This window comes from Homalodisca vitripennis, chromosome 2 (assembly GCF_021130785.1).
Source record: "Homalodisca vitripennis isolate AUS2020 chromosome 2, UT_GWSS_2.1, whole genome shotgun sequence".
In the NCBI taxonomy this organism is placed as follows: Eukaryota; Metazoa; Arthropoda; class Insecta; order Hemiptera; family Cicadellidae; genus Homalodisca; species Homalodisca vitripennis.
The window spans coordinates 46265815-46292713 of record NC_060208.1 but is presented as its reverse complement, the minus strand read 5'-3'; the positions used below and the strand labels follow the sequence as shown (position 1 = coordinate 46292713).

Sequence of the window (26899 nt, the reverse complement as noted above, 5' to 3'; positions counted from 1 at the left end):
AAGTTTTTATTCTATAATAAACAAAACAATATTAACACCACAGTTTTTTATTAGCCTATACATATATATATATATATAAAACTTAAAGCTAAAAACCACATAACTGACTTCTTCAAGACTAGTCAGGTACAGTCAACAAAGTCACAGGTTGACTGTGGGCTTGCAACCTGTTTCTCGATAATTGGCACAAAACGCACTAAATTATCAGACTTAATTTTGTATTATTAAAAAAAGATTATCTTTGTATTTAATGTCACGTTTTATTTGTATCATCTAAATTTCTTTACTTCAAATTTCCGCAGATTCCCATGAATCTACTGAAATTTTCCGTGAGAAATGCACAAAATATAGGTGCATGTGCTCTTTGGGTCCAGAAGAGAACACTTTGTAAGTGTTGTTTCTTATCACCAGTATGTTTTCTTTGTTTGAAGGTTATTTTTCTAATACTCTCTCCATGTCTTACAGGTATACTCTATTGTTGACTATGTTATAATCATATTATTTTAGTGTTTTATTGCCGAGTACTTTAGGTGTTTAAGTGGCAATAATTGGAGCATTAAGCATGCAAAAGAGAAATTATGCTAGCCTACTGAGTAATAGCCTTCAATTAAAGCTCAACTAATGTTCCGTGGTTGGATATACACTATCATTTAACTCATTCCTGTCTATGTAGAAATTATATTCCATTCACAATTTAGTCTAATCTTTTTCGAGTTATTTTGCCATATATTTCATTTATATTTTTGTTCACTAAGTTAGGTTTCACAGGAGTGTTAGTTGATATTTTTGAAACAACACATATTTTAACAGGGAATTACACCAATTAATATTTTACATACACTGATTTTAGTATTAACCATTGAGTCTTTTAGTACCAATGTATGTGGATGTATAAAATCTTCATCTAAAAAGCCTCTATATGTATATTCAGATGTTTGATATTCTGTCAAAAAATGTTGACATCCTTTTTTGTGGACGTCATGTAAAATATTATTGACACTAAATGTTTTACACCATTTACAATTGTATTAACCCAATATCTAAAGCAATTACTAAACTTAAACAGGGTGAATAAAGTCAGGAAAGAGATAGTGATCTCTGGTTTTCATTATTATTCAAGTATTTTGATGCTCATCAAAAACATTTAAAATTGTTGAGTTGCCTCCAAAATACCACATTTTTGGGAGCACAAAAAAATATTTAAAACCACCAAATAAAAACTTCCTTTTCACATTGCACCACTACCCAAAGAATATCTCCTTATTTCACAACTTTAGAAAAAAATAAAGGCGGGGGTCCTGATTTTATCAGTATATAATTTTTTTATATGTTTTAATAAACAATTAAACAAAATTGCTGAACCTTGGCAATTTTCATTAGCAGATACTTTGGAAAAAGTATATGCCATTATGGGATATATTGTATTTTGTACTCCAATAGAAGGATTAATTAGAAAAATTGTTAAGTATAACAAAGTCAAATTTAGGCAAATCTCAATAAAAAAATCTCTTGTTATTGCCAAATCCAGTATGATATGTGAAACCAGCTTGGGCTGTGAAATAGTTATATATAAAACTTTTATTCAAAATAAAAACTATAACTGAATCAAATTCCAAAATAACACAAAGGAGAAAATTATGATACAAATAAACATATATTGGTCGAAGCCAACTATCAATAGTATATGAGATCACCTGTATCTCTTTAATGTCATAGACGGGTGGACGCAAGTCCTGGTTACCATGCGCAAATGCACAGTGTGGCCCATTCTTGACGCAGAAACCGCGTGAATCTGTGTCATGTACGCACATGCAAGTCTTGTAGTAACGCAGGTGGTAACGGCGCTCTGTGTCGCCAGCTGTGCGGTGAAGAAAGGGACATCTGTTAAAATCAACACGCAGAGGTCAAATAACAAAATTCAATATTGTTAACTTTTTTATGAACACTAGAACTTTTTTAAAGTATGTACATAAAAATTTCACCGCGTCTACAGGATCCACCAAAAATACAACAGAGTGGCCACTCAAAACCTCTTTCCAAATTCTCGGTTTTCCCGGTCGAAAATTTCTGATTCTGTAAGCTATTTTCAAACCATACAGACAACTGAAATACTGTATTTAATCCTTACACCACGTGCAACGATGACGGTTTACCGTCACTAGCATTATTTGCATGAAATGCTACAAAGCTGCGGTTCACTAGCATTTTGCTAGCGATATGTGAGAAATTTATTGGATCATTTATCACTATCACCTATTTTAAGCTCCTTAGTTCTTAACTCTGTGTCTTTCGATGCGTCGACATAACATCATGTATACTTAATAACTTTCCTTTCTGTGATGTTTGGAAAAAACATGTATCCAATTCGGAAATACAAAGATAACAAATCAGTACTAACACAGCGCTACAGTGAGGCAGACTGCAGTCCAGTATGATAGTAAGATAAGTTGGGTTTAAAAAAATTAACTTCAAAAGTCATAATTACAGGATTATCAGATCACTTTGGTATCACACTTAATATTCCTATTAATGATGCAACAGATTATTCCTTAAAGCGAATACCAACAAAAGCAAGGTCTTTCAATGCAGAAAATGTACGCATACTAAATTATTTTCTTCAAAAAGAAAACTGGGATATAGTGACATCAAGTTGTGATGTCAATAAGCAATATTCTAGTTTTGTTGAAATATTAAATTATAATCTTGATATTTGTTGCCCAATAAAAATTAAAAATATTAAGAAACAGATTAAAGATAAAACTCCATGGATAACTAAAGAAATTACGGAGACAAAAAATGTTTTAATTTTCCTTGAATCACTCTGGGTTCGAAATCGTAATAAACTTGGAATTAAGAATCTTTTAAAAATGTAAAAGCAAAAATATGAAAGTCTGCTAAGAAAAACAAAACAAGAATATATGACAAATAAAATTTTGAATTCAAAAAACATAAATGCTGATACATAGAAAATCATAAACAGAGATTTAGGAAGAAATACAAAAAATAGAGCTAACATTTCACTAAGATGCAATGCTAATTTGATAACTGATCCCAATGTTATTGCCAATCAGTTTAATGAATATTTTAAGGGCATCCCTGAACAATTGGCCATTAATTTTAATAATCTGAATTACTCTTTTAAGGGTAAAAGAATTGAAAGCAGCATGTTTCTTCACCCAACCTCTGAAAAAGAGATTCTTAAAATAATAAAGAACTTGAAGAATAGTTTTGCAGTTGGTTGGGACTGCATAAGTACTAATTTATTAAAGAATATTTCAGATGTTATAGCAGGACCTTTATCATCTATAATCAATACAAGTTTTGAATCAGGAATTTTCCCAGACAGTCTAAAAATTTCTAAAATTGTGCCTATTTTTAAAAACAAGGGAAACTGCTCAGAAATTATTAACTATAGACCAGTTGCACTTCTGCCTGTTATTTCTAAAGTTTTTGAGAAAGCTATTTGTAATAGGTTAATTGATTTTTTAGAAGCTAAGAGCATACTTTTTGTAAATCAGCATGGAATCATGAGGGGAAAATCCACTTTGTCAGCCATAATCAAATTTCTTAATGAAATAATGGAAGGAATGATAAATGGTGATTTTATTTGTGGTGTGTTTCTGGATTTGCAAAAAGCTTTTGACTGTGTAAATATAAATATTTTGCTTGATAAATTAGAAAACTACGGAATAAGAGGGATACCTCATGATTTACTGAAATCTTACTTGGTCTGTCGGAAACAGTTTGTCACCATAAAAAATGATCAGGGTGAGGAAGTCACAACTAAAAGATCAGACATTAAATGGGGTGTGCCTCAGGGTTCCGTTCTTGGTCCATTGCTATTTTTAATATATATTAATGACATTGGAAATGTAAGTAATCCTAACCAGACAATTTTATATGCAGATGACACATCTATACTATATAAACACAAAAATTTGGAGGATTTAGAAATCATAGCAAATATACAAATTAATAATATAGTGCAATACTTTAATAAAAACTTTTTAACAGTAAATGCAAATAAATCAACAGCTCTCAATTTTACTTCAAATAAAAAATCTTCCTTTGAAATTCAAATAGCAGTTGACAATTTAGTAATACCAATGTATGATTCTACAAAATTTCTCGGATTGGTTATCGACAAAAATTTAAATTGGAATGACCATATAACTACTCTCTGTTTAAAGTTATCTAAAGCAATATTTATGATGAAAAAACTGTCTGAATTTTGCAACGAAAAAAGCTCTTAAAATGGTATATTATGCATTTTTTTACTCTCAGTTGGTTTATGGTATTGAAATATGGGGAAATACATTTAAGAAGAACATTAATAAAATTGTATTAATAAAAGAAAAGCAATACGTTATATTTCTGGTATTGGCTATAAGGATTCATGTAAACAAAAATTTCAAGAACTTCATATTATGACGGTCCCTTGTTTAGTTGTGTATAAACTGTTGCTTTATATGGCTACGTCAAACAACCTAACATATAAAAACATCCACCAATATAACACAAGGGGCGCAAACAATATTGTAACCAAAAAACTGATTTCCAAACAATATTCATTAGCAACATTATCTCTTGGACCAAAATTATGGAACACACTGCCAAATGGGTTAAGATCACTGCCATTTGGTATTTTCAAAAGACAAATTGGATTTTTCCTTTTGGAACACCCACTTTATGAAGTGGATGAGTTTTTTGGGATTAGTCATAAATTGGATAATTGTTGTTGATCTTGGGAAATTCTTTTATCTGTGTTGTAATTAGTTTTTAATTAATTAATTGATTTGTTTTAATTGATTTATTTATTTAATATACTGTATCACTTCTTTTAAAGATCTGGACGAACTGGAGGATTGCATTGCTTTTAAAATTGAAATGTACAATATTGTGTTTTTCAATGTGGCAATGTATGTAATCTTTACCAGTAATAAATGAGTATCATTGAGTATCATAGGTCAGAGATCTGTGGTGAATGAACATTCGGTACGAGACAACGATTTCGCCAGTACACAAGATCAGTTCAATACAATCAACAAATAAACTAAAATACTTTCATCTGAACTCTACTTAATTTTCTTTCTTTGCAGGGGGGGAAGGGGTCCTAAGATACCACGTTACTTCAAATGAAATTGCAGATTCAGAGAAATGAATATATAAAAATTACAAGTCATAACCTCATTTTCTCCAAGTAATAGAAATGGTAGGTTATAAAATAAGCTTCCAGAATATATTCCATTTACATAAAAATGAATGGATGTATTTATATTTAAAGACAACCTATTTATATTTAAAGATAACCTATTTATATTTAAAGATAACCTATTTATATTTAAAGATAACCTATTTATGTACAATACAAAGTATGATGGATACCAGTAGATAAAATCAAAATTAGTGATAGCCCATTTTCCGCTGAGCAACGTCCACGTATAGAGAACCAACAGAAGTGATTGCGTTGACAGACATAGATACAGAAATACGAACATCAATTTTAAATTTTTTTTATAAATCACGTTATTCTGTTACTATATATTTCTAAATAGTTTTATACATAAAGAAGTACAAAAATATGTTTCACCAATCGATAATTTGCGTACCGCCAATTCTTTTCTTCCATGAATACAGACTCTCGATGATGCATCAAAATAAATATAAAAAGTACTAAATATAGCTAAAATATTATTTGTTACATTACAGTAGTTTGTTACTTTGGTAATCTATCTACATTTTTTCATATGTAAAGAACAAAAATCTTTTAGCAAGCCTTATTTTTTTTATTTAAGATTCAGTTCCTTCTGATTCACAATATCAGTAATATTGTAAAATGGAAATTTTTCCAGTATATTTAAGTATCGGATACGATCCATTTCTAGTAAAACTTCCAGGGATATTATAACAATTCCTGCGTATCCATGCATGTTTCCTGGAGTCAAAAATTCATGCATGATGCATGCTTTTCCATATTCTCACCATTGGTGGTAGCCCTGGTAACGGCCAATAAATGAAGAATGCATCAGCAAGTTACCTGCTATGGAATTTACCAACGTGGGCTTAGTTCGCGATATGTAGAATAAATACCTAGACACCAGTACAGAACAGTACCTCATATAATGAGCATAATCAATTCTATCAATTACTGGTTCTTAAATATTCTATGTTAGCCTTTAAGATAATGCAAGAATATAATCACTCCATCACTACAACACAACTACAAAGTAAATATACGCATGAAAGGCTGTGGTTCATCACATCGTGTTCGTTAGATTATAGTCAAGGTCTACAAAACAACATGACATGAGGCTCCTCATGCACGTTGGACTATTTGGTTTGAACAGTTAGAATCGTCTGACCAGTCATCACGTGTGGAAGGGATTTCCAGCCGTTGTCCAACACATCCTGCTCTGAAGATGAAAACTGATGAACATGATTGATTCGATCACCTGGCCGTCTGTAGACTGACAACAACAAACATTAAGTTGTGTTTACACTGGTAAGTAACCAGTCAGTCGAGATTTGGATGTGACCGTGATATCAAAACCTAACATCACTTTCTTTGTTTTAACCTATGTAATTTGATGACAAACAGAACGTGTGTGAGGAGCAATCGTTCATACACCAACTGAGGTCGCAATATGAGTGGTAAGTGCTGGATCGAGCGTTGACTTAAAAGTTTAATGTTTGTGTTGTACATATGGAGAAAACCCACTACTTTATTCTACAGAAGGTATCTTATCAAGCTCGGTAAAAATACAACTGACATTATGGTGTACTCAAAATACCAGCTTGCACCTCTTATCAAACCGTCAAACATTGTATTATTCAACAAACCGAACTCTTAAGCCTATTTATACCATTAAAAACTTTACATTTAGGCCTGTGCTATCATAATAACACACGTCTTTTTTTTAAATACTATTTTCACTCAAGAATAAGAAGAGTTGGACATCTTTGTCACGGATAAATAATACTTAAGTACAAAAAACCTGTTTGTATCATGGTCATTACCGCTCTACAACTTAAAGTGTACCGCTCGAAACGATCGGTCAGCCGGTTTTTATTGTCCAATGCATTCTTACATTTTTTCAGGAGGGGGAGACTTGCCACGGCACAAGAGTAGAACTAACCAAGATAAACTCCACTACACTAGTGGAGGTAACCTTAGATAAAATGGTGTCAGATGGAGCTCGTGAACATATGTCGATCTTCATTCAATACTTCATGAATCACATCGCGTAAAATTCTATGTTTCGAGATTAGACAGTTCTTGATTCAAGGAGCTGTCAAATTATATCTTGAAGTTAATGGAGACAGAAAAATTGTTTTAAAAATGTTCCCGGTTCTCAGGAAGATTCCCGGCTCATTCTTGGTTTTTTTCCCAGTTGGGTGGCCACCCTCTAAAACAACTATTTTTTCCAGTTTCTTAAAACTGGTATAAAATCAGTTGCTTAACCCATTTTTAACCATAATTAAAGATTTTTCTTCTTTTTAATCAACATAAAATGTACTAAATAAGTATTTATTCAATACTAAACTTATTTAACCTTTTACACAAAATTTTTACTCTGTATATAAGAAATGAATATTTTTATATATAATTCAATCTAGAGGCAGTACAAATCTGATCACTTTATTAAAAACTTGCTTAGAAACTTATACTTACTAAAAAATATGTACACTATAAAAATCTAGCACAAACACATAATATGAGTTAGTGAACATTGATACCAATACCAAGTACATGAACCTGTAGCCTACTATATTTACGAGTTAAATGAATAAATTATCTATTTACTGCAACTTCAAAGATAACCAAATGGATTATCTATGGTATCACCTGGTCAATGGACTGTGCAGCAAAGCAATAAAAAAAAAAAAAAAAACAGTGCTGATGAAAACAGAGCTAATATTGGAGAAAGCAGTGCAGATAGCAATATCACTGGAAACTGTTGACAAGGACACTGTAGTTCTAACATACAACACAGGAGGTTGACCTAAAATATCACGTTGGAGGACAATAATGACAACCAAAGGGTTGAAAGCAGAGAAAGAAGTGGTAATGAAGTGCAGTGCTTTTGATAGTACATTTGGACACTACCAATAAAATATACATTTTAAAACTAATATTACTTTATGTTCAGCTTTAAAAAGGTATTTACAAAAAGCCTGATAAGTCACTATTGATATATTTATTTAGAGATAACCCTAGTACCAGTAGCACTTGTAATCAGAACAGACTAAACCTAATCTCTAATTCTCTAAACAAACCCAAATATACTTTATAACAATTAAGTTTAAAGAATCTTAAGTGAATAATTAAGACAAAGCCCAATTGAATTAGAATTCACATATAAGAATTGTAACGTTAATGAATTATTTATAATTAGAAACTTTGAAGCTCTAAGACAAAAACTAAGACCCCTTCTGATTTACCTCGTGGTGGCCATTTGAAAGCTTGTGGTAGTGAAGTTTGAGCTTAAACCAAAACGTTGTTAAAGCCTTATATCAATAAGCAAATCATGCTCATAGGGCTGATATTCCAGTAAGCACTCTTAACTCTTTCAGTGCTATGGACCGATATATTGTTTATCGACTATTTCCCGAAGAGTGCTAAGGCACGATATATCGTTTCTCGTCTTATTCCCGAAAAGTGCTAAGACACGATATATCGTTCCGTTTTTTTTTTCTTTCTTAGCGCTGTTTAGCGTATGTAATATTTTTATTCAAGTTATATCAAACAAAAGCTAAAGAAATTTCCTTTTTATATATAATATACATTTTGAAGTTTTATATAGTACAGTTGTCTTATTTGTGGTTTTGAAATATAGGAGGCAGTGGCGTCTGCTCCGCTATTACGCAACCGCTCACGGCAACTGACAGCGTTGTTTATAACCAAGTTGCTGTAGTTATTCTCAGGTTATCTTGTGTTTGATTGTGTATTCCAGTGTAAATTAAAGTTAATATGAGTAATAAAGGTGGGAATTCGCCTGTTAGTGAAAATACTATAGTGAATTTCACGAGGGAAGCCGGTTTAAACATCAACTTTGATGAAAGTGGTGATGAAAACATTACTAATGAACATGAATCTAATGATTCCATCGTAGATGACACTGATGAGGATCCTTCTTACAACCCAGATGATCCTCAACCTAGCACATCCTCAAGCTTGCATACAGGTAATAGACCTTTATTTCCAACTAGGTTTGCCCCTCATGATACTGATACTTCTGATTCTGAGGTTGATGAACCTTCACAACCAACTAGGCCTAGGACCATGGCAAGAGGCACAGGGTCAAACAGAGGACCTAGGGGTAATAGGCCTAGGGGAACTAGACTAGGTAGAGGTGACAATGTTCCTTCAAATAGGCCTACACAACAAGAACCGGCAGATGACTGTAGCTCTTGGGATGAAGTAGATGAAGGCAATGATGAGCCCTATAATCAACCATTTCAATTTTCTGAAATATGTGGACCCAAGCATTGCCCTCCACAAAACTCAAGGCCCATTAGCTATTTCAGTTTGTTTTTTACAGCCACTCTGCTTGAAACATTTGTTCGTGCAACAAATCAATATGCCTCAGACTATATTGCTAGTGAGCAGCACAACTTGTCCCCTTTCAGTCGTGTGAAGAAGTGGGTGAATGTCACAGTTTTAGAAATGAAAGCCTTTTTGGCAATGATTATCAATATGGGACTCATAAAAAACCCAGCATCAAGAGTTACTGGAACACCCGATTTAGCTCATCCACACCATATTTTCCCAAAATGATGCCTAGAGACCATTTTCAACTAATTTTGAAATTTTTTCATTTTGTGGATGTGCGCAATTTGCCAAAAATAGGAGAACCTGGGTATGACCCTTGTAGTAGATTCCAGCCTCTGATAGACCATGCAAACGACTTTTCAAACAATATTACTACCCTTCCAAGGCACTGTCTGTAGATGAATCGCTGGTGGGTATAAAAAAAACACGTTGCCTTGACACAATACTTGCCAAAGAAAAATCACCACAAGTGGGCCATAAAAAAGCTGTGGGTTCTTTGTAACTCTGTTACCAAATATTGTGTCCAGTTTTATCCCTATAAAGGAGCACATCAAAATTTGGACAATTAAAGAATTGTGGAAACAGGTTTGGCCTCTAATGTCGTTATGACATTAATGCGAATGGCTGGCTGTCTAAACAAAGGCCACCATCTATATTTAGATAATTGTTTTTACATACATTTCCCTAGCAAAAACCCTCTATGAAAATCAAACCTGGCTTACTGGTACCATAAGGAAAGACAGGGTGGGCATCCCAAAACAACTCAAAGGGAAATATGCAGTAGGTCAGAAGACATATGTTCGGAAAGGGCCGCTGCTGATGATGGCCTACAGAGAGAAACCCACCAACTCGTCCCAGTTTATTCTTTTATCTACTGATTGCCATGCAACAAGAGTGAATTACTCAATAAGAAGATCCAGTAACTAAAACTAAAATCCAGTATCAGTACAATAGAGGCATGGGAGGTATTGATTCAACGGATCAGATGCTCTATGTCTACTTGGATGAACGGAGATCAATGAAACACATGAAAAAAGTATTGTTTAATGTTATTGGCCGTATTATACTAAATTCATACATATTGTATAAATTGAACACTACCCATGGAAGAATGGAAAGGGCTGACTACATGATGGACGTAATTGAAGATCTGTCAAACGAATATCTTGCAACAAAATGTGTCCCTGCAAACATTGTGGTGGGGGAGATGGCCCACAGAATGGTTTTGAACTGAGGAAACTTCCTGAAAAGAAGGAAAAAGTTTGCAAATGCTGCTCTGGAACCAACCACCCAGAAGGAAAAGTGCGAAGATCCCGAACCGTGTGTGCGTTGTGGGGCTGGGGTACATGCAGAGTGCCTTGTAAAGCATGTTTGCAAATAAAAAAATGAAAATCAACTGTCGTAGTGTAAATATGTTTTAAAATATACAATAATTAGTGCTATTTAGTTTTTATAAGACAGTGTGTTTTGTGCCAGACAGCAAGTAGCCACTCCTTTAGCCACCAGACTTGAAAACGTTCAGGTAATAAAATTTTATTTTTTTTATAACTATTGTAAAAATAATCTAATTTATATGAAATTTTCAGGACCTATTTATCATAAAGTGTCTAAAGTACTTTTAGGAAACAATGCATTTGATATTAATATTTTTTATTTTTGGTATTTTTTACAGGCTCAAAATTAGAAAAAATATATGAGCATAAGATTTATGTATATATACATGTATATAATTATTTTTAAATTTTGGCTAAATATTTTTTTTAGGTATGCAGTATTATATTATACAAAACAAATCAAATTTCAAGTTATTATCTTGTATAATAAGTAAAATATGATTTTTTAAGTAAAAGCATGCAAAATTGCCATTTTTACCCTAGCACTTTTGGGATAAATCGTATAAAAAATTTTAGCACTTCTAGAAAAAAAATCCGAAAAAATGCCCAGCACCGAAAGGGTTAACCGCCAACAGGAGAACACATTCGAGATTGTTACATGCCGAGTAGCTCAGACTGAGTGTTGAGCGATGCGCTTGTTACATAGTTTATATTATTTAACCACTCTTTATTGTTGTGAGCGGTTCTAGTTCTGGAAATATCCGACAGATATTATTGGCGTGGTCTTTACTGATTTCTTTACCAAGAAGATAATACATTAAATTTCATATAGTTAGTGGTAGCACTGAATTGACCACCTGTTTGTTGGAACGTTTTGTCATCGTTTTCGATTGTCAGCAACTAAATGCGAGGTTAGGTGTGTTGTTTGATTTTGAATTGTGAAATCGATCATAATGGGTCTAAAAACTGCATGATTCTGTTGTTGCTTTGTTATTAGAAGTGATTATGAGTGGAATTCTGATATCAGTGATAGTGATGGAAAGGTGGAAGATGTAATTATTTCCCGTGTTCAAAAATCATTTGCCACTTCACAGTTTGTACGAGTATGAAGAACTTGAATGTTAAGATGAAGGTTATTTTAAATATTTTCCAATCGTACAGTATGTTTAAATTAATTGTAAAATAATTTTGTGTGCAGAGAATACAAAAATATGGGTTTTCTATCAAGAAAACAAGAAGTAAATGTCCAGCAAAATAAAAAGCATTATTTATAATATTTGTTTGAGCTTATTATTTGAGAAATATGTATGAAATTTTTATTTATGTATAAGACATTGTAATGTTTTTGAAATATAAACATTTTTGCTTTAAAAAAAATAATATTTACAAAACAAACAATTTTTATAATCAATAATTTTATTACGAACTTTATTACAATATGCAGCAATTGATACATTACAATCTTATTATAGGCAGGCAATTAGAGAGAACACTTCAGATGTCATGAATTTTCAATGATAATAATCCACAGCACGCATTGTGTTCATCAGATGAAAATACATGGTGTGGTTATAATACAGCAAAACTTTATTATATTCAGTATTCTCACAAACAAAGCTTACCAGAAGCAGCTTTACTTGAAATAAAACCTATATACAGAGACCTTAATGATGAAAACTTGTTGAAGAAATGTCTTCATGGTAAGGTGCAGAATGTCAACAAAAGTATGTTATCTGGTCTCGCATCCCAAAAAAGACATTTATTTTTTTGTATTGAAAGTTTAGAAATAAGTGTTTATGATGCTATTGGCCGTTTTACTAAAGGACTCATCAGTAAATGCAAAGTTAAAAAAATTGGCTTAAAACCAGGATACTATATGGTTAAGACAATGAAAGCTTTCAATGAAGAAAGAGTTTGCACAGCGGAGAAAGCCATTACAGATTTTGAAAGGAATTATTAGCTTATCTGTGCCATTTAGGCTAGCCTACTTATCTGATTGTAGTTCAATTTATATTGTTTCAATACATTCACTGCGGGTCAGTACTGAGTGATCCTGGCAAGCAAACTGCAGCAGTGAAGTGGGCTGGGTAAATACTCAGTGGAAAGGTAAATATGAATTGGGTATTTACCCAATAGTTATTTATATACCGTAAACAACAGTAATTTTAGTTTTTGAGCTTTATACCACACTTTATGTTGTTTTGATGAAGTGTTTAGCAAACATGGATTATGACAGTCATTTGATGCCTTAAGTTGAAATTAGCCTCCTATGAAACTCCTTCAAAATAAAAATTGTCTAGGTATTTATAACTTTTTGTGCTGATATTGTCTTTCTTGATATCAACTTAGACTCAAAGCTCACCTAGAAACACCACACAGATGTCCTTTTTATTAAAAAAAGATCAAAACTTGTACCAGCTCCACCTTGATAATGAAAGCATATTTTGCACTGTTTCACTCACATCTTTTGTATTTAACTCTTCTTTGGGGTAACTCAAATTGTGCTAAAGAGGTCTTTCTATGCCAGAAACAAGCATTATGTACAATGTTCAATGTATTACTAACTCATGTAAACCTGGAGAATATTTAATTATTAGTCTTAGTATATTTTAATTTAGCACTGTTTCTCTAAATTATAAATACTATAATTGATTTAATTTACATAATTTATTTAGCGTTAGTCTGTAACAGACATTGATTTGAACACATAGTAGAGTTTCATTCTATGAAGACAGAGTGAGAGAGAAAGAGAGAGGATCCAACCTTTTCTATGTTGGATATAATGTTTTTATGTGCCCATGGCAGTATAATTCACGAAACCCTGTATCATACATGTGACAAATAAACTCAATAATAATTGTAAATCAAACGTTTATTTATTTATATCAATAGCTAGTTAAGGAAGGGGAAAGAACGAGTTAATAAATAAATAAAGCAAATAAAATCAATAAAAAATTGGCGACCAACTGGTGGGGCTTATACATCAAACATGAAATCCTACTAAATAAATAAATTATTCTTGATGAATCAATTACGTAATATAAGATATTATTATTTGTACTAGACTAAGAATAATAAGATAAAGAAAAATGTTGTATATGCTAAGAAAGAATCCTGAACAAACAGATAAAAGTCGGGAGTATAATAAGAAACATGGTAGGCAATCACATTCTAAACCAGATACCGGGAGAGAAATAATAGAGACAGTAGATAAAATGAACGTAGACTCTGAAAATTTAGGAATGGGAGATAATGTAAGTAGGGACCAGTCACCATAAACAAAATAGCAGAAAGTTTAGTTGATAAGTTACCCGAAACTAATGATACAGTAATGCGTATGTTAATCGAAATGAGTTGAAAACAAGATGAGGTTGGAGGAAAAAAAGATGAGAGAGGTAGCAAAGATCGTTGTTGAGGAATTTGAAAATCGTATGGAAAACTGGAAACACGAGTCGGAAGAGAAACAAGAAATTTTTCAAAATTCGGTTCACCAACAATTTGGATACAAAGAAAAACAGACAGACAAAAAATTTTTGAAAATAAGTTTTTGAAAGAAAAATAAAAGAAATCGAGGAAGAAAGCGATAAACGGGATAAACGAGTGATAGATACAATTAAGATCATGAAAAACTAGATAGACAAAAAGGAAAGGTAAAAAATTAAGTCAAGAAGTAGATGAAATAAAGGAAAAACCATCATGTTGTAAAAGGGGCGAGTTAGTAACATGTATAGGTGGAGAAAATATGGAAAATACGGTACCTAAATTCAATGGTCGACACTTGTCATTATACTTTGTGAGCACTTTGATAAAAATATTCGATAAAATATATATTTTATACTGTTGTTGTTATATTGTATATATGTATAACCCTTCTGCTATAAGGACTTTACAATATGTGGGACGAAAATAAATATTCTTAATTCTTTGTTCTTTAAATGCTTTTTTTTAAACTAAAATTAACAGTTAAAGAAAGACTTTTTATATTTTAAATATTATATTTAGAAGAATTGTAAACAAGTTGGTAACATTTCATTACAGTGGCAATATACCTGCACATAGAATAAAAGAAAGATTACACTAGAACTTAATTTGACACAAGGAGGAAGTACAACAGTACTTAGTTCAGTTTGTTCTTTATACGAGGTGTGTTCAAAAAGTATCGCGAATTTTGTGTATTTTCAAAAATTATTTATTTATTTGTGAATATCTATTTTGTCCCCTTCAAAGTAATCCCCCTGGGATATTATACACTTGTGCCAATGTTTTTTCCAATCTTCGAAGCACTTCAAAAAATCATTTTTTTTGTATCTTGTTCAGCTCCTCCTTCGATGCCGTCTCTATCTCGTCAATCGTGGTGTAGCGTCGTCCTTTCATGGGCCTCTTCAGTTTCGGGAACAAGAAAAAGTCACAAGGGGCCAGATATGGGGAATACAGTGGCTGCGGTATCATTAGTGTGTTGTTTTTGGCCAAGAAGTCGCGTACAAGCAGCGATGTGTGAGCAGGGGCGTTATCGTGGTGCAAAAGCCAATTTTTGTTTTTCCACAAATTCAGGCGTTTTTGGTGGATTGCTTCGCGTAAATTGCGCATAACTTGCAGGTAATATTCCTTATTCACCGTTCTACCTTGTGGCAAGAACTCATGATGTACCACTCCCCTGCAATCGAAGAAAACTGTAAGCAAAACTTTCACATTTAACCGAACTTGGCATGCTTTTTTCGGTCTTGGTTCGTGCAGCAGCTTCCATTGAGATGATTGAGCTTTGGTTTCCACGTCATAACCATAAACCCACGATTCGTCACCAGTTATGACCCTCTGGAGCAAATTCGGGTCATCGCGGACAGATTCTAACATCTCACGATGTGTTCATTGAGCACGAAAGGCCTCACAAAATAAAAATCTTTCATTTATTGGAGTGTTTGATCATATATTAAGCATTTATAGCAGTGTTCAAATAATAAAAGTACAATGAGCTAGGAAGAGTATTACAAAGCAAGAGAATGCTGAAATCAAATCTTGTCACCAACTTTTCATATTGATTTTGCACATTAATTTTTTTTTCTTTACTTCATGAATAAAAATGCCATGTGTTAAAATGTAATATGATTGTACTCAGTTTGTTTACAGCACAGACAGACGAATTTGTTTGCATCTCATCTTTCAGTTGAGTTACGATCTCCGTTGGGGAAACATTGGCATAATGGCATTTAGTGTAACAGTGAGTTTATGAGAAGTGGACCATTGCTGTTAGCAGTTCCAGCATTGATGACAAAAATACAGTCTTACTGTACAGTTGGTAAAAGAAAACATTTAATGCATCCAAATTAATAAAAAAAAGAAAAGCGTTTGGTGATTCCCTAATTTAGAGGGGGACGAAGAGAGATTCAGATGGTATTTGAGACTAACTCAAATAACAATTTGAAGAGGTTTTTACATTTATAGAAAATTGTATAAAGAGGATACGTATTACAGAAAATCAATCACAAACAGAGAATGGCTAGCTGTGCACTTGAGGTAAGTTTTCCCCTAACTATTAAGAAGCAGCAAAATACATTACATAAGTTTTGGTTAATACCTGTTAAAATATAATTTTATACCCTCATCAAAACTTAAAATTTATATTTTGCTTCCTATAATTAAAAACAAGAAATGTATTTTTTAAGACCACATGGCGAGGAACTAGCAATGTGCGTCTGTACTGAATTTCTGTACAATTTGTTTATTCTACGATTTTGTTATTGTCATCATAGTTACTCTTCAAACCAATTCACTTTAAGCTCTGGCAAATCAATTATCAATTACCAATAGTACATTTCCAGTATCCCCAATTTTCAACTGATTTTTTTTTAACCTCTGGAATGAATACATTATCATTCCACCCAATAAATATTTTAGTATCCACCCACGATTTTTTTTTTTTTTTTTTTTTTTTTTTTTTTTTTTTTTTTTTTTTTTTTTTTATTGTAGATAATTAGATGTTTTATTCCTTTAAAGCATTGTGGATTCATAGATTTTCCAATGAGCAGCAAAGGTAGCCTATGTGCACCCTTGTTGTTTCTACATACTATAGCCATTACGCAGGACTTGCTGGCTTTAAATCCAGGCACTGCTTATTTTTGGAACAAGGAATTTGGTAGGCAGTTGGCGTTTTCTTCCAATATAACCCAGTTTCTTCTACATTGTAGACTGTGCTGTCTTTATATCCTTCATCACAATGAAAAATAACACACAGGTCAACACAACACTAATTCCAGTAAAACAAAGTGAGGTTAGATGGGCGTGGAACAGTACTATTATGTAACACTATTCTGTAGTAGACTGGCAGAACGTGTTGATCACGTGCAGCTCTATGTGCATGTGCTCCTGCCAGCCGGTCCCGTTTTCTTTTTGATCAATCCAGCCCTATCCAACTTCCCCACTCTTGCTGGTTTTTAATGTTATCTATAGGAAATAATCCGTGAGAAGCGCTGCGGTGCGTGTTCAGTGGCATGGTAATGTTGATGATATAGATCCTATAAATCATACTGCCGATATATCACACGATTTTTATTCATACAATATATTTATCATATGATTATCAATATATTATGAATATGAACTTTTCAATGATTCGATACAATGTAACTTCACGTGACAATTACAGTCTTCATAATCTAATATTCGACCTAAGTCAGATCAACCTGAACAATTAACAGACTTTCGGTTAACAGACATTTAGGATGACTGAGTTTCTGATAATTGATGCTCTAATGTAGTTACACTTCTAATGTTCTGGTAATTGTGAAATAAATAGCTGACCCAGCAAAATGCTGAGTTTCGTATATTAATCTTTTGCTATGATCCTCTTGAACAAAACAATAAAAGGTTTCAATGGGAGGAAATGCCAAATAATAAAGTTATAGAGCATTAAAAGTGGAAATACTTTTCCTATGGGGAGTAATATTTCATTGTTTACAGGCGTCACTTGGTCTTGTTATGATCATAGGTTAACCTCCTATTGGTTGCTGCTGAGTCAACCGTTACGCCATTTTTGGATATGGTAAAATACCAATACTATTGAAATCAGGGGAATTTAGCCCCAATAAAAGACGTTTTTGACTTGTCACTGCCTTTAGGGCTGCCCCACGGCTGATGAAGACATATGAAAAACATGTCTCGAGGTAAAACCTGTCATTAAGAAATAAAATTATGAATAGCTTGATCATAAACTCTTTTATGACCATTACTGTTTTATAGGAAACGCAACTAAAAAAAAAAACAAATATTTTTAATTCACCTACCCATAACTTCCATAACATAGTTCCACTTAGAATGTTCTAAAATTTATTATTTGTCATTTTATTACCCAAAAACCTAACATTGTTTTGTTCAGAAGGACAATAGCAAATGGTTAACCCTTTTAGTGCCAGAGATTTGAAAAAAACCGATGTTGAAAAGTGCTGAGTTATTTTTTTGTGTGACTGCACGAAAAGTGCCAGAGGGTTTTGGACAAAATGCAAGGTTATGGAAAATAAAATTTACCTAAAATTTATTTTTTACAATAAAATCTTTATTTTGAAATTTCAATATTTTCATGATAAAGAGCATTTAAAAACAACCCAAAATCATGTATAATAACCTAATATTTTACTGTAACCAAATTTTTTTTTTAAATAGTCAATTGCTACAGATTATTTTTATTAAAACGCAAAGGTTTCAGAAAAAAACCCCACAAGATTTATTTTTGATCATTAAAGGCTCCTTTTTAATTTGTTTGAAAGGTAAATGAATTTCCCATTAGAAATTGTATAACTATAAGATAATTATATAATTTAAAAAAATAAAAATTACTTAAGACAGTGACTTTTCCACTAAATTAGTCAAGCACTAGAGAACTGATTTGCTAAAAAAAAGCAGAGGGTTTAGGAAAACATTCAGTTAGTTTATTTTTCACCATAAAAAGCTCTTTTTTAATTTTTTTCAAAATGTTAATACTTTAATGATAAAAACCACTAAAAAACAATGAAAAATTATATGTAATATAACATTACTTACTAAATCGAAACTCAATAAACAAAACCTTATTCAAGCAATTTTTAATCAAATTCTACACCACTGGTTTCATGGACACTCAGGACGTATTAACACGTTGACTGCTGACGGCAAATACGTGTAAATTGCCCCAGAACCTAAAGTCTAATATTTATTAATACACTTACCATTTGCTATCAGAGGCTGATTTATGGGCAGATAATAACGTCTGTGATCCAAAATGGCGGATTACATGACGTCACAGATTGACCCGCGGATCCGCGGGGTCAGCACGCGGAAAGAGTTTTGTCGCACAGAGCGCGGCTAAAAAGTCTAATAACGCGAGTGGCTACCGTAAAAACAATCCAATTTGAAACTATTTCATTATATAGTGCAAAACAAAAACAAATAAAACTATATACAGTATTTACAAGGTCTTGAGGGCATGGCTTTTATTGCTGGCCTCTGTGATGTATATCAAAACAATTGACAGCACAAAGTCCTGGTTTACCTGGACAAACAGAACATGTATATGTTGTCATCTTCCTTTTCTTTTCATTCTTGTAGCATACCCTACAATCTTTACGTTTTCTGTCACCCTTTTTATCCCGTTCTTCATTTTGTACAAGTTTGTGGGTTGGGTATCTTGGCGGAGTAATGAGAGGAGCTTGCTGCTTTGGGGGTAAAAGACTCCCATCAACATAAAAAACCAGTCAATCGGTGAACCATTACCTGGTACATCTACTAGCAATCTATTGTTTCCGGTGAAAGGGATCTATCTTAGTCCATTTGTATTATAAGCCCATGAAGGGTTTATTACAATATCTTCACTATCACTACCCGAACTGTCAACAGCAGTGTTTCCACTGGATTCACTATCCACATCTGATGCTTCATCGTCAGTAGCACTATTTTCTGTAGCACGGTTGGCAGACATGGTGAAATGCGATATAAAACTTGTATAATACAATAGTACAATGTCACTACACATAAATAAACAACTCACTAAGAACGCATCACTTGCACATGCTAAAAACGCGGGAAACAGAAACGAAGTACAAGTCAAGGTCAACTCGGAACCACACGCCACGCTCAACGAGTACGAACCGTCCCGGCCGAGAGCTGGGCTCACACTGAGCAATAGTCGAAACTATGGCAACGCCCCGCGGATCCGCGTGGCGCGCACTGCTACGCCGCCGCTTACCCCGCGGATCCGCGGGGCCCGCACTGAACGTGTTAACGACACAAACATCTAAGTTTTCTTATGTGACTGTTGTAATATTTTTATTAATTTTAATGACTAATAAAACTTAGAAGCATTTTAAATTTATAAAACGCACTATTATATAGCATAGAAAATGCTCCACTACATGTCACCTTACCGCGATCGCAATCCAACTGAGAAAGTGTTGTAGTATAAAGAATAAATAACAGTTTAAAGGTTGGTTTGATTCATGTATTGGTCTTTGGCATGATATCAGCCAGTATGGGATAAGTTATAGAGGTACTATAAATTAAATAGAAATCGTCTCATTCCGAGACTGCAGCGAGATCCCTGGCACTAAAATGGTTAATACCACGAATCTCGTTTTCAGTGTGGATAAAGACAAAATTGAAAATAATACATACAAATTGATCAAACTTTAACCCTTTGAGTGCCACGGGTATTTTCCAAAGGCATATGCATAAAGTGCCACGCTGTTTTTCGCATATTTGTAAGCTTTTGGAAAAAAAGCTGTTGTAAAATAACTACCAAACAGATTTTCATCATTTTGTTGTTTTTTTCTTATTAAATACAGAATATGATACATATCGTTACAAATAAAATTTGATTTATAAATATATAAAAATTTCAGTATTTAAAAAAAAGTTGGTACTTTGGGATTATACCGACCACACCCAGACATGAATCGTTATTTGACATTTTGCTTCTACTGATTACTAGATTAGCGTAGAACAATATTTGTCAATATAAAACAGGAATTGTCTTATCGCAAACCCCTCCCCATCCTCAGACAGAGGTCAAAGTCGAGCGGTCTAGTAGATAACGTGATTGCAGAGTCTCGCCGCCCGTTCAGCTGGTGCGTCGCTTTGTTGTACTTCCGTGTTTTACCTGTAGATTTCTCCAAACACAAAAATTCAACAAAAACAAACATTACCAAACTAAAACTAAACTCTTTATTGAAAAACCACACAAAACTTGTTTTTATTCTTGATCACACTCCGCCACCCAAAATGCGAGTGCTTCCGGCCATCAGTGCGGGGCAGCACCAGTCCCCCGATACAAGTACCCAAACAACATAAATTTCACAGATAAAATAGTAGAGAAACAACATAAAACTCGTATTTATTAAACCTATTGAATACAGCCGTCTGATTATTTGGCCAAAATAATCTTGTACTATATGAAATATTATCGAAATACGAAACGTTAAAATTGGCAACGCTGGCACTTTATGCACTTTTCGTACCGTCAAAATTAGCGACGCTGTGGCACTCAAAGGGTTAAAGAAACCAATAAATGGTGTAAAAAACAAAACACAAGTTTTATATGATAAATAAATAAGCACAACTATCGTAACCATAACTTCGTTTGTACATACTATGTAGGCATACTTAAATACCACTCGGTAATTTCATTCACATAAAAATAGCTTTTCTTGATTTACAAATAATACATTAATATAAACAAAACTAATAATAATAGAATTGTATTAGTGACCACACCGCGATTAAGTAATACGAGAAGACTCCATTGTTGAAGAGACTGCACGGATCGATAGATGATGCATGACACTGTTCTGACCACAGAACAATCAGATAAGCTATCTGGAGCAGATAACGCTGAAAAGCATAGATAACAAGAAGTACACAAATTTAACAAAAAAATTTAGATTTACATTTAAATTATTACAAAACAAAGATGTTTGTGATTTCCACTCCCTAAAACCATATATATATATATATATTTGTTTACAACGATAAAAATAGGTAAATAACGCAAAAATCGTATTTTGCCAGATCGGCCGTTAACTCCACTGGTACCTAAAGTAAGAACAAGCATTGGTGGTAAAGTAAATGACCACCACCAACAGTCAAATCAGGGAACCAATTATTAAACAAATACCTTAACTATCCAATCCAAAAACATTCAGTTACAGTTTTTTCTATATTATTTCAAATTAATACAAACAAAGTAAAATCACTTGTATGGTATTTGAATCACAAATTGTTAAGACACATTTATTCTCCAAAATAGTAAATTGTACTGATCTGTTTGTTACATTTAATAATTATAGATAGCCTAGATTGCTGTTTAACCAGTCATTAAATTATTACTCTTTAAATATATAGAAACAGCTGAGCTATACTGTTATTTAAAATAACTATAATGAAATTCCATTCGAAATTTTGGTTTCGGTAGTTTAAATAATGATAAATAAATATCAATAATTTGATTGTGATTTTGGCCGCTTATTATACTGCAGTCCAAATATTAGTTGAGTGAGTTCAAATAATTATCATAATTTCATATATACATATATAATCTACTTAGCACCTTCCAAAAACATAATACATATTCCTGATAAAAAAACAATATGACAAACACATAATCTCACTGAAAAAACGTGATAACCATTAAAAATAAATTTCATATGTATGTAAAATCTACTTGGTAACTTCCAAACACATAACAATATACTATCTGCTGGTAATTGTGAAAGTAACGGCCAGAGCGGCAAAATACAAGTTTCGCATTATTAACTTATTGGAATTGTTCTACTCAACAAAACAATATAAGGTTTCACGGGGTGGAAGTGAGAAATAACAAAGTTGTAGAGGCTACAGTATTAGAAGTGACCACCAACACAATCAGATTATGATTATCGGGTAGGGTACGATAAGCGGACCCAGTTTTTTATATCGAAAGAATGTAGTCATTGATACCTAATATTCGCATCTCAAATCCTAGACTATCAATCGATATAAAAGTATCTATAGTCCTCAATAACAATCATACGTTTTAAATTAAAATATGAATTTAATATTTAAAGTGATCAAACAAATTATTATAACCAAAATTAGGAAAACTGAAGACAATCATATTTGCTCCTCTCACAGTTACAGTTGTTTCTTTCCCACAAATTTCACATACGTTTTTCGGTACGAGTCCAACATGTTGAAGAACATGTCTTATCATCTTTCAAAGCATTGTTATGTAGTTTTCTAAAATTTACTGCCATTTTTAATAATACAATGTTAGGCTAGTTATATAAAATTGAAATATTACATTACGAGTATTATTTGAAAGTGTTTACAGCTGTTGATATAGATTATTTAAGCTAATTGTTCAAAGTAATTAATCAGTATCGATTGATTATATCGATGGTTATGATTATGTAATATCGTTTGCCAATTTCGATATAAAAACCGGGTCCGCTTATCGTACCCTACCCTGATTATCGGTTTTAAATATCGATACCATCGAATACGACATTTCACTTATACATGTTCATAAATATAATCATTGCCAGTTTTCTTTATTTAGACTATTGATGTCATTACCAGCTGTTGCTAGTGACATAATTAAAACTGTTATTTCGTTTATATAGGAGAAGGCTAGTAATAACGACAAAAACAATGACAATGAATATGTTTTTATAAACACTGAGCAATGTTCTAAATGGTTACAAAATAATTACCTTGTTCCTTTAAACCCAAATAATCCAGCTTTTTATTGACGAGATGAAAACTAGAATTAAAGGCGGAAACCAAATAGTGTTTCGCTGCAAGAAAAGTAAGAACACAACGTATCGAAAAACAATCTAGAAAAGACTTGTTTTGAACATTCTAAATTTAGTATTATGAATATAATGAAAAGTCATGTTTTATTTAACTTAAAATCAAACAAACTATTACTTTTTTATTAATAAATGTACTTTTTACGGCATCAGTATCTGCGGAAATACCATTTCAGATTTGCTAAAATAATCCTAAAACTATGCTGCTCAAATGTCTTTTAAATAAAGTTTAGTTATTTTATGTAATCTGGAACAAATACATTTATTTAACCTATAGAAGTATAGTTTCACTATAATACGATTTTAAAAGCCTAAAACTTAATTTAGTTCAACATTATCACTCAAAGTTAAATCATAATACTTACACATAATAACAATAACACTTACCATTAAAAGGTAATAATCTCGCTTTGGTCAAAACGTAAACTCCTAACATGCCTGACATAATACTCCGACACACATAATTGACAAGTTGTCACTCGATCCGAACTACAGTAGCCGGGTGGGGTACGATAAGCGGACCCGGTTTTTTATATCGAATAAAGTAATCATATTCTTCACAATCTAATATTCGCATTTCAAATCCTAGTCTATCAATCGATATAAAAGTATTTATAGTCCTTAATAACAATCATATGTCTTATATTAAAATATGAATTTAATATTTACAGTGATGAAACAAATTATTTTAACCAAAATTAGGAAAACTGAAGGCGACTATATTTGCCCCTCTCACATAGTTGTTTCTTTACCACAAATTTCATATAATGGGTTTTTCGGTTCGAGTCCAACATGTTGAAGTCACGAAAAATATGTCTTATCATCTTTCAAAGCAATGTCGTGTAGTTTTCTAAAATTGACTGCTATTTTTAATAATCAAATGTTACCTATGTAAAATTGATATATAACCCTTCGTGTATTATTTGAAAGTGTTTACAGCTGTTGATATGGATTATTTAAGTTAATTGTTCAAAATAATTAATCAGTATCAATTGATTATATCGATGGTTAAGATTAAGTAATATCGTTTACCAATTTCGATATAAAAAACCGGGTCCGCTTATCGTACACTATTCTATATCTTGTGAAGCACTGGACCACAGTCCAGGAGTGCTCAGAAACACTATCAGTTTTAGAACATGACACTCATACTCTCACTAAAATAACGTGATAACCATTAAAAGCTCACTTTAGAGCACATGCCACAATGAAAGTAAAATGAGTGCACAACAAACTCACAAAATCAAGTTAATCATTCAAAACAATCCAGCCTCTTACAAATGAAGGCAGTATTAGGCAGGTTATTTGTACTAGAGCCTAGTTTATCAAAAAATGACTGATAAGCTAACTAACCCAATACACTAATGACAATAAATACTAAGTTTAGGTTACTCATAGTCACTGGTTATTATGGGTTAATTCACTTAAACTAATGAAAAATTCTAAATTATGTTTCCACCAAAGTACTATTTGGATCTGTTTTAAACTTGGTCTGTGATATAAAAACAGCAAACTATAATTACGAGTCTTATTGATAGTAATTATTATGCCTTAGTCTTTTATCCACACAAAAAGAATTTAACACGCTTAGTCCTAAAAAGATACAGATAGCATAGTTAACAATGTTTACTTGTGTATCTAGCCTAAAATGGCAGTCAAAACAAACTCACTCGTCTCCTTCAGGACAGAGACCAGTAGTTTCGTCATATTTGGTGCAATAATTGTCAGCACTATAGTTGAAGGATCCATCTCGTTTTCTGACAGGTCTACGTCGCCGCTGGTTCATGAAATGCCAGTGGAAACAAGTGAAAGGTCTGTGTTGTGTACATTTGTGCTGAAGAAAGAGAGGACATTGTTCGACGCGGAATTCCTTCAAATATCTGTAAACAAACAAAAGGCAAGCCAACATTGTTATTATATTGTTGTAATACATACATAGCACGATCAATTTGGTCGAAATAATCAAACAATTACTCACGAATAGTGGTTTGGTTTCTCAGTTTGAGCTGTCAACAAGGGTTTTGCCTCCGACGGCATTTTGTGGAGTTGCATCTCTGTTGCGCATCTTCATCGCGCAGGCAACGCTGCAGGAAACAACTTCCCTGATTGGCCGGTTCTGGTCACGTGAGGAGAAAATCGAGAAAATACAGAATGCTTTCAAGGTCAACTCTGTTTTGATCCAAAGGTAAACACATCAAGTAATAAACTTAATAAATGCTGTTATTGCAGAACGTTCCTGCGTTATATATTTCTGAGGCAGATAAACCAATATTCAGTCTTTACAATGTACAACATCCTAAGATAGTAATTATTAATATTTACAAAATCGCTCTTGCCGAGATGTACATTTGACTTCAGTATGAATTACATTCCTTTCTTCCATTCATCAATCATTATAAACCAAAACAGCAGATATAGACTATAAATTTAAAATTCTGCAATGCCTGTAATAAGTATACGCTTGAGGGAATAATGAATATTGCAGATACAATGTTGTGTCACTTTCATTTACACTTGAAGTTAGAGAATTGACATTTATTATCAACATTGAAATAATCAACTCCTGTACACCGAATTACACATTACACAGGACCGGCACGAGCAGTTATGGTCCCTGTGCAGAAGAAAGAGGGATTGTTGTACATTTATCGCCATATTTTGATTCTTTTCTCAGTAGCTTTTTAATACAGACCCAGACATGTGTTCTAAATAGAATGTTTCCATAAATAAGTTGAATTTACGTTATATTATAATTATTACATAGTTTTAAGAAAAATTATTGACTTTTTGTTTTTCTTATAATATGTTTTCTTCCATTATAGGCTAGTAATATACAAAGATGATATATCGGTCGGAATAGTAAGAAAATAAGTAGATATAGTCCGGTCAATTTAGACATTGACCCTTGCAAAAATTCCCAGAAAGCTGAAAATTTGTATAGATGTTAGGGACACCATTGTTATGAAATTGTGAAAAGTCCCCATCGATCCCATGTCTGCAAAATTTTATATTCAAGGTCAAATTTCACAAAAATAGATTTTTTTAATTTTTCAACTAAACGGTTAGTTTTATGAAAAAATATTTTAAACAAAAATTGTAGATCATGCAATTATCTACAGAAACGCTCCCTATTCTTTTTTTCATAACACTGATCTTTGAGAAAAAACCATTACAAAATTTTCTTAAGCTGTATTGTCTATAAT

The 26899-nt window shown here is 32.7% G+C and overlaps 1 protein-coding gene across 2 annotated transcripts in view; it reads right to left on the bottom strand.

The window, feature by feature from the left end:
* Window positions 1-25821, bottom strand: part of LOC124353881 (putative E3 ubiquitin-protein ligase UNKL) — a 95377-nt gene extending 69556 nt beyond the window's left edge. For both annotated transcript variants that reach the window (XM_046803924.1, XM_046803923.1), the window contains exons 1-3: window positions 25675-25821; window positions 25367-25576; window positions 1695-1881 (exon numbers count right to left, since the gene is read on the bottom strand). In XM_046803924.1, coding sequence (XP_046659880.1) covers window positions 1695-1881; window positions 25367-25576; window positions 25675-25748 — 471 coding nt within the window. In that variant the 5' untranslated portion in view covers window positions 25749-25821. The remainder of the gene's footprint in view (window positions 1-1694; window positions 1882-25366; window positions 25577-25674) is intronic.
* Between the last annotated feature and the right edge of the window lie 1078 nt (window positions 25822-26899).